Source organism: Argiope bruennichi, chromosome X2 (assembly GCF_947563725.1).
Source record: "Argiope bruennichi chromosome X2, qqArgBrue1.1, whole genome shotgun sequence".
NCBI classification, from domain to species: Eukaryota; Metazoa; Arthropoda; class Arachnida; order Araneae; family Araneidae; genus Argiope; species Argiope bruennichi.
Genome location: NC_079163.1, coordinates 47,981,245 through 47,991,282, shown reverse-complemented (window position 1 = coordinate 47,991,282; position 10,038 = coordinate 47,981,245). Strand labels below are relative to the sequence as shown.

Below are 10,038 nucleotides of genomic sequence, written 5' to 3'. Positions count from 1 at the left end.
TATTCTACGTTTCCATAACTCAATAATTTTGAGTGATGATTAATAACGCACCATTTTTAAATGAAACACGCATTCATATTTTCTACAAGACATTACTATTGTATGGAAATGTTTGAAACTGAAATGTAATGTAAACAGTTTACGCCTTTAGTATTAACAACAAGAAACAGTTATCAACAATTTTTAAATCAGAAAATTACATTTTCTTTTCTAAGGCATTGCAGAGTGATACGATGTTTTCAGTATAATATGTGGATCAATTTCGACATAAAAAAAACTAATCCATACTGCATTTACAGATGACAAAAATAATGCACCTCAAACAGATAAGAATAGGGCAATAGATCAATTTGTACTACTTAAAGACAAATTCTGTAGGAAGCATGCAAAGCATTCATTCATACTTAAAATTAATATATATGCATAAAAAAAACCTCTCTTACAATACTGTTTAAATTTGAACTTCAAGCATCTAATTTAAATTTCAAACATTTATGTGCAGTAGGTAATCAGTTAACAAATACAATCTGTTCAAAGGCAATTTACTCATTGCTGGAATTATCTATTAATTCATTCGCTTTATCTATAAATTCCATCACCGATAAACTATAGATTTACAAGGCAATGCGATTACTTTCTTCTGTAAACACTAAAAACCAATTATATATCTTATTAAAGTCATCTAAATATGCAATAATTATATATATATCCTACTCATCCCCCCCTTTTAATGAGAACAGTTCTTAATTATATATATTTTTCAGAGTTCATACTTCATTTTTTAAAGTTCAGGCAACAGAAATCAATTATGTAGTATCTAGTATACACATCTAAAATCTTATGTATATGATTGTTAGAATCTCATTCCAGAAACTATTTATAAATGCAAAAATACTTCATACTTCCAACTCCATTTTTATATCTTATTGATTCATTTTTGCTCTTGACAATCCTTTGGAATGTGAAGATATTGTTTTAAAGTATGATGTTAAAATTCCGTAATTATATCATTCAAATATATAATATTGTAATGAAAATAAAGTTTGATAATATTATCTAGCCTAAATAAAAGGTGTATTAATCTGTAAAACAATTTTTAGCATCCAATTCTTGCACACCATATTTTTTTCGGATTACATTTTTTATCTGAATTAAAAAAAAAATGCAAAAGTGATTCTGGTTCTATCCAATACAATCGCTTGCGATGAAGCTTATTTTTTTCTCCATAATTTAGTCTTCTACCTTATAAATAAAACTTGTGAAAAATTCAACTGTTTTCACAGACAAATAATTACAATAAGTCTTAAAAACTTTTTCCTTTATTTTTAATTAATAAATTGATTATTTCAAAAATCATTTTCAAATTTAAGAAAAGTAAATAAAATAAAGTATCATATATATACTATGAAATATAAATAATACTGTAATAAAATTACCTATGGCTTCATCACATTATTCACTTCATTTAAGTAGAAAATTAAAAAGAAGAAAAATTCCTTCCCTCCTGTTTTGAGAATCACACAATGGCATACAGAATCTCAGAAGTACAAGTTATTTCTGCATATATATTTCAAAAGCAAATCTACTCAGCATAAAACATTCTTTAATAACTAAAAGTTTCATCCCACCCTTAAAATAATTTGTTCTTCGGATCATCAGAAAATAAAATGTTATCTTCTTTAACAATAATATATACTGTCAAAATAATTATACTTATTACTTTGCAAATTCTCAAATTAATGCTTCATCCATTTCATTACAATGTTTTAAAAAATGAAGCAAAAAAAAAAAAAAACTTTTTTTTAAGTGCTTCTTTTCTTATTATTTACAAAATAAATTTACTGCAAAGGCATAACAGATTATTTCAATTAATTTAATCTAAATAATAATGCTAAGGAACACCTAGTATCAATAATTTACTTACCTCATCAATTAATGAATATCAATTGTAAAATTTCAATCAAATTTTACTGAAACGATCAGTTTAAGTCATTCAAATTTAATAATACAATATAAAACATTCTACTCCAATTAAATAATTTAAATTCATTAAGCAATAATAAAGAAAAAGCATTTGACGCATTAAGACAACAAACAAATTCAATGCATAAATTCATGCACAAAAGAAAATAAAATACAAAATAAAAACAATGAATGAGACAAAAAAGTACTGCATTAACAATAAACACATTAGATACCAACAATCCTGTAAAAAAATAATTAAAAAGCTAAGATAAGATGCTAAATTCAAAAATAAAATAATATAAATTTAAATAAAAGCACAAAAACGGATGAATTATAATTGCTACACCAGAATGCTCAGTGACTAGTATTTAAGAGCAGATTAATCTACTCTACAGTGCAAAATTTTAATCTGCTTAAATAAGAATATTTAAATGTTATGTAAACAAAATAAAAATAATCATTAAAATAAATCTATACAACCAAGCATGCACATAAGCCATATTTTTAAAAACATAATCATATGAATATAATAAAAATTTATTCAGTAAGCAAAATTTAAAATAAACTGTTATTAAAAATCCATTCTGTAAAAAATGATTTAGTGGGAATTCTTTTTATAATTCTCAGCCACACAATATTGGGAGAATCTAAATGTTATGAATATGCAAGAGTAAAATCAATAATTGATACTTATGTCCACTTGTACATATAAACATACAGAAAACACATTCAGAGACTCTAGCTTTTTAACTGATGCAATAAGTTAAGTAACTATTTAAAATAGAATGATTATTTACATTAATGAATTTTTTTACAAAAAAACGCACTTCATTCATTTCTAATAAAAAAATATCTAAAAGATTTTTGAAAGCTAACAATGGGTATGCTGCTTTAATTACAAAAAATAGCAGCAACCACTACAACAACACATCAAGCAAGCTAAAATCTAGTAGGTATAGTAATTTCAAATTTATGTGGGATAATGAGAAATAAATAATGATGATTTTTAAAAACAAATTTAAATATCAGAAATAACAAGTTATGCAACAAATTGTGCAAATTTGCTTTTATATACAAAAATATTTTGCACAGTGTGAGTATTAAGATACGTTCACACAGAAAAAATGTATTAATAAATAAATATGATACATAATGCTTAGAGAATACAATTAAGTTCCATCCTTTAATTTGTACAAGCCTTTACGAACATAATGAACCAAAGCAGAAAAAGGACTGTGCAAGCTTAAGCAGCCACATTCCTCATCCAATTCTAAAAAAAATTCTGAAAAGAAATAATTGCATTATTCAACTGATAAACCACGTTAAGTACTATCAATATAAAATATTGTAAATAAAGGTTTCAATTAAAAGATGGAAATCCATAAGATAGATTTTTGCAGTAATGAACTAATGCCTCTAACTTAAACATTTATGAAGTAACATCATACCAAATAAGGGGAGGAATAGTTCGTTATATAAAATAATAAAAATCTGGTGAGATACAAGGCAATGAGATTTTTTACATATTTTTTATATGTTCATAAAAAGCAGTCTAAGCAACATAAAAACTATCTAATCAAACAATATTTCATTGCTTTCAGACCAGAGTTATAGCAATTATGATAAAAATCCCATTATCAATATTATGAGATTTCACTCCATTAACATGCCTCTGGTGTCATAAAATGGAAACTATGTGTGCACAATACACTCCTAAGCATATTTGTACTATGAACAGCCCAAATACTCTGCATCCAAGCACTAAGTATTTTTTTTTTAATTTCTTATCAAAACTGAAACTGAACATAAATGAAATTCCACTCCTTCTAAGCCAAAAATTCGCATATTCTCAAATTAGAACCAAGCACTAAGTATTTTTTTTAAATTTCTTATCAAAACTGAAACTGAACATAAATAAAATTCCACTCCTTCTAAGCCAAAAATTCGCATATTCTCAAATTAGAATTGCTGGCATGTTTTCAACAATATAAGATTTTGCCTGTGCTTACTAATAAAAGCCAATAATGGAACCTTTAACTGCAGAAGGTACATAATATAAGTAAGTTCCTTAAAAATCAATTTTTGAAATTTTAATCAGGCATCCTTTCATTTTGTTCTATCATCTAAATACCATATTTTATAAAAAATTTAAATAATATGTTTTAGAAGTCACTAATTATCTTTAAAGCTTTGAAAATTGAAGAAATGTTCAAAAAATTCATTTTTATATTAAACTGTTAAATACATAATTAATAATGAACAAAAAATGTTGAATATAGGTGAATACATTTCATCTTATTCTCGTTCATCTCATTTCTCTCCCCTTTCTACTAAGAGCTCCACTGACAGGTAGTTTCATATAGAGACAAGAATGTTTCTACCTAGACACGTAGGTGCACGTCAATGTCATAATCCTAGCCTGCATCTGAATCTTCAATCAGATTATTCTGTAATTAGTTACTGTACTGAATGTAGCATACTTTAGCCCAAGTTTGAGTTTTAAGTTATAGAAGGCCTAATCGAAATGCATTTAAATGGCATTACAGATAAATAATTTGAAAAAGTAATATAAAAGTGGCATTAATATTACGGTTAACATTTTTGGTAACAGGCATCAAATAATGAAACGGTAATTTTAAGAAAAAAATCTACAGATACTTGGTTGTTAATCAAATTCCTACAACACTGTGCCAAATACAGTCGACATTGAAAAGAGGAGTTCTCAACAATTTTTCCATCATAAAAATGAATTACATTTAAATGTTCCAGATTCCGCTCACTGTACTGATAGTGGCATGCTTCTTGTTTGAGAAAAGGCTAAAGATGATTCTCACAAGATAATAATAATAATAATAAACATTATAGATAAAATTGAAGGATTTTTTTAAAGAATGACAAAAACATAAAACTGACAAGAAAATAAAATCAAACATTCAGTAGATTGAAAAAGAAAATGGAGAATGGGTCTACAAGACAAGTTTGATATTTTTCAAATAAAGTCTCTTAATTCCATAAAAAATACATGATTTTTTATATTTCCAGATTTATATATATATATATATATAAAACTGGCTAGGTAAAATGAGATATGTTAAGGAAGGTTTTTTTTCGAAGAAAGAAAAGTTTATTGAAAAAAGGGTTCATTTCGAAAAAATGAAACATGAGGAGGAAAGTAAAAGATAGTGCTTTGAACAGATAAATATTCCTTTGTATGAATATTGCTAAAAAAATTGCATTATTGCTTCCTCAGTACATTTAATAACAAGATAAAAGGAAGAGAGTTTTACAGATAGGTCTAATGGATAGATGCTTGGTCAATGGTTCCGGACTTGACAGAAAAATGAAGGATCCAGAATATTCTAGAACTTTGGCGATAGTTCCATTAAGACTTGAGTTTCAGTGACTGTTGTAGAAACTTCTTGGCCCTGTCACGAAAACTCTAAAAATGTCACATGCTTATTCATTTCAAATCATACAATTTCATACCAACTAATTTGACGCTAATAAGAACCGCAAATAATCAGATAATGGTAACTTATAACAACACACATATATTTTTAAAAAATATTACTAATGCTTTTATGTTATTTATTAGAGGACAGAAATAAAATTTCTAAATCGAATAAGAATTTTACCTCTAGAATGTTCTTTAGAGCTAAGATAATCAGCATGTTCCCACAAATCATGGCACAAATGCAAGTTAGCCAGGTACGCACTTTGTTGTTGTAACATTTTGTACTTATTACGTGATACTGTGACAGCATCAGAATATATGTCAATTTGAGTTTGAGCTCTAATATGATTTGAAGCATTGGTTGAATTCCAACCTAATTCACTGCTACTATATCCACTACTTTGGGAACTAACAGAGGCCACACTACCAGCAGGAGAAGGAGTAAGAGAGCATGGAGACGCTTGATGAGATGGAGAAACTTGAGAAGGTTGCATATTTTGTCTTGATACTTGCAAATGAGGAGGTGAAACCTGTTCTGGATATGCTCCATTTTCTGACTAAGTAGAAAGAAATGAAAGACACATTTAACAAATGCTATATCAATTGGCATGCAAAAACTTCTGATTATAAAAAACTAATTACTAGCAACTAACTTACTAACTCCTTAGCAAATTTAGAAAGTAGGAAATATTTTTTAAAAATTATGTCACATTTTGACATACCTACAGTGGCATAGTCGAATGTCTCATATCGTATATGTGCAATGAACATTAAGTCAAGAAAGTTGTGGAAGTGGAGAAGAAGGTAAAAGAGTTATAAAATAGACCAAAAGCATTTAAAGAAATTAGTGTTTAAAATCTCTGAAATTTCAACACACCAATAATTTATTCATCTATAATGTAAGCTTTTTCCTGTTTAGTAATATGGATTTAGTTATTTAACCCATATTACACAGATATTTCATACAATAATTCTTCTGGGGTACTCTAAATGTGATATTGAATTTTTATCATACAGTTATGTTGGTTGGTTGATTGACCAGCTTGTAAGTTTCACTGCATAAAAGCTAAATTAGGCCAATTTTCACCATGGAATTTCTAAATATATGTACAATCTTTTATTTCCAGTCTTACATAATTTATCCAATAACCACCTATATAAAAATTCTTCTGATAGCTGTAATTACACTTCTATTTTTCTAGTGAATGTAATTCATATTCAATAGTAACAAGAAAATATGACTGGCACAAACTCTTCTTACTCTAAATTACTTCTTTCTAATCAATGTATTTAAAAAGCAACCTATTACTAATAAACTAAATATACATTCTGCTAAATATAAACTAGAAATCAAGTTAGAAAGCTAATTAATTGTGCTATGCAAAAGGAATAAAGAACATGCATTTTCTCTAATAATATGATGAGAAAAAGATTCTCAATTTTCATTACACTCAAAACAGTCACCTACACAAAGTTTTTCTCTGGTATAAAAACATAAAATAAAATATGAAAAATTGTTCAACAGCAAATTTACTATCAACTTCCTGTTGTAGCTTATAAACGAACATCACATGTAAGATGAAACTGTCTGCAAAATCCATTTATGCTCACTAAGTAATGTATTTTAATCTTTATAAATTCTTTTATCAAAACCACATAAATAGCTCTAAAAATCTGCAAATAATTTCAGAATAATGATTTCTTGTGGATAAAATTACATGCAGGTTCAATTTATGCTTTTGAAAATTCTGTTTCTTTCTCTAACATGATTTGAAAGCCAAAAATTAAGATTGAAAATGTTTTCATAAAAAACTCTTCTTACTTTTAAAAATGATGTTATATTGCGATGAAGATATCGCACCTCATCCCGCCGCAACTGATACATCTTTAAGTACAGCAATGATTGGCATCTTAAGCTATAAAATTAAAAAAATTTTACACAGGTGTCAAAAAATCAACATGAAAGTTTATGGAAATTTCAATGATTCATCGTTTCTAAAAGCAATCAGAACATGTAAATCAGTTTTTCATTACGACAGAGTTAAGAATTACTCTTAACAATGGTAAAATAAAAAAGTCAAAATACTTTTATTTAAAAGTTGCAGCATTCAGTAACATTAAACATAATATTTATTAAATAAAAATTTGATCATTTTTTAAATAATTTCGTTTTTTTTTTAATTGTTCAGAGGTAAAGATATATAATTTCTATTAAAAATTGATCCTCATGCCTCCATTTCTTTTTTAAATTCTTAGAACAGAAAAGTATTGCTAGACATATTAAGTTCATAAAAAATAATTTATGAAATATTTATGGACCTTTCATCAATGAAAGTGATGTGAAGAGCTGAAGGTATTAATTTTCCTTCAAAAATATTTCAATATTATTTTCATATAAAGAATGTGTATAGTAACTGGTCAAAAAATAAAAAAAAACTAATTAACTTTTAATGAATATGTCAAAAACTGCAGAAGCAATAACTCATTTCTAAGAAAAAGTCAAACACAGAGTTTCCCTAAAATACTTTAAGATTAATGAAAGAAAATTTTACATTTTGAAGCACAGTGAAAACTGACTCTGAAGATAATCAACCCAAAATAATGACATATTGATGATTCATTAACTTAGTGCAATAAAAATTTTCATACTATCATTTCAAAATGAAGTCTAAAGCTCCTTTTGGATATTTCGAAAGATGAAAAAGATACAAATGATTTAATAAACAATAATTATTTTATTTTTTCTTTTACAATTGTATACAACATTTCTTGAGTGGAAAAAAATTGCACAAAAGAATAAAAGTATGAAGTTAAAACATATACAGAAAAATATTGAAAAAGCCTTTCTTTTCTCAAGATTAAGCTTTTTAACACAATATAAATTTCAATAATTGATATTATAATGTTACATAAAGCAAAACAATTTAATTACCTAAGGACTGTCAACTTGTTGTCAATATTTCGACAAGATGCATTGTGAAGCTTTTGAAACTTGGAAGATATAAACCTAGATATCAAAGATATGCCAATTAATTGTATGTTCGCGACTTCAAACTACTTTTCAAGAAATAAGAAACAGACAAATTTTGATAATTTCTTAAAATTAAATAGAAATGAGGAAACAACCATCATATTTAAGAATTTGAAATTAAAAAAAAAAGTATAAGAAAATGTCTTACGAAAAAAAAAAGAAAGAAATTATTTTTTAATTAAATGCCTCTGTCACTTGTGGAATAAATATAAAAGAATATTTCTCTAATTCACAATTTGTAGCTCCATGCAAAAAACACTTATTCATTTTGACCACAATCTAGCTGGCCAATTGATAAGCTCAAAGTCATAAGTAATATTGTAGCAAATCGATTCAGTCATTTTTTTTTTCCTTTCTTTTTCTTTCTTTCTTTCTTTTTTTTTTTTTTTTTTGCTTAGATAACAAACTGGAATTTCTATTTTCGAGTTGCTGCTATATTGTAATTAAATAAAATTTAACAAATTCACAACTTGCTTATATATTACAATTTACATATGTTACAACTGTCACTAATAGTACAAATAAATACCATTTTTAGTTACACAATATAAACAGAAAAGAAAGATGTTTGACATCTGAGCTTTTTAGTAAAAGAATAAATAATGAATCAAATTTCTAACACAAATTTAATATAAGTGAAATTTCGACTTGTTAAAAACAACAAACCAAAATATGCTTATAATATTTAAGATTAAATATCCTTCATTTCCACAAAGAGAGGGTCTGCTTCCACATTCAGTAGGGTAACTTCAATGCTTATCTGTATTTATCAACAGAAAGCCTTAGAGTTTGATATATTAGGAAGCATCAATGTAATGGTATTTCAATTTTTTCATCTACTTCAATGAAAAAAAAAGGGGGGGGGGCATTTTCATAAGCTGTAAAAACATTTTTACATCTTATGAAAATGTTTAGCTGTCAATGAACATTGAAGTAGGATTTAAAAAGCCACCATAAATGCAATGAACGACTTTATATAATCAATTACCTCTTGATGCATAATAAAGATTCACCTACATGAAATTTTTATAAAAATTATACTTTTATTGGGAGTCAAAAGGAGCATTTTAATTTAGTCAGTTTAGAAAGAAATTTTACCATTCATTTTTTATAATAAAGTCAATCATATTTTTAAATATTTAATACAAAAGGTAAAAAAATAAGAGAAAAATTAAGGTACAAATGATATATCAGTAATCATTCAATTTCAGCTAGAAAGGACAGAAAGAGGACCATCTGCTCAAAAAAGATAAGAGATTAAAAGACATTATTTTCAATACATCAGTTTATATTATTTATGCAGTTTTAATAAAAGAAAGTCTTGTTAAAAGTATAGCATTTCCAAAATACATTTTAATTAAAATAATGGTTGATAATATAAAAAATGTCCAGCAAATACAACAATTTTCATCTCTGAGGACACTGAACATAGAATAAACATTTGTTTCTAAGGCAGAGCAATGAATATAGAATTTGTAAAAATTAAAGCTTAAAAAAAATGATTTCTTTTTGAGTAATGCCTCCAGCCACTTCTACTGACATTTCAATATAACATTGAATGTTCATCATTTAAACTTCTCACACATCA

At 26.4% G+C, this 10,038-nt stretch overlaps 1 protein-coding gene across 3 annotated transcripts in view; it reads right to left on the bottom strand.

Annotated features, from left to right (window-relative positions):
* Positions 1–1,753: 1,753 nt before the first annotated feature.
* Positions 1,754–10,038, bottom strand: part of LOC129960081 (AF4/FMR2 family member 3-like) — a 53,281-nt gene continuing 44,996 nt past the window's right edge. For all 3 annotated transcript variants that reach the window (XM_056073175.1, XM_056073173.1, XM_056073174.1), the window contains 4 exons: positions 8,352–8,426; positions 7,242–7,335; positions 5,601–5,976; positions 1,754–3,247 (listed from right to left, as the gene is read on the bottom strand). In XM_056073175.1, coding sequence (XP_055929150.1) covers positions 3,135–3,247; positions 5,601–5,976; positions 7,242–7,335; positions 8,352–8,426 — 658 coding nt within the window. In that variant the 3' untranslated portion in view covers positions 1,754–3,134. The remainder of the gene's footprint in view (positions 3,248–5,600; positions 5,977–7,241; positions 7,336–8,351; positions 8,427–10,038) is intronic.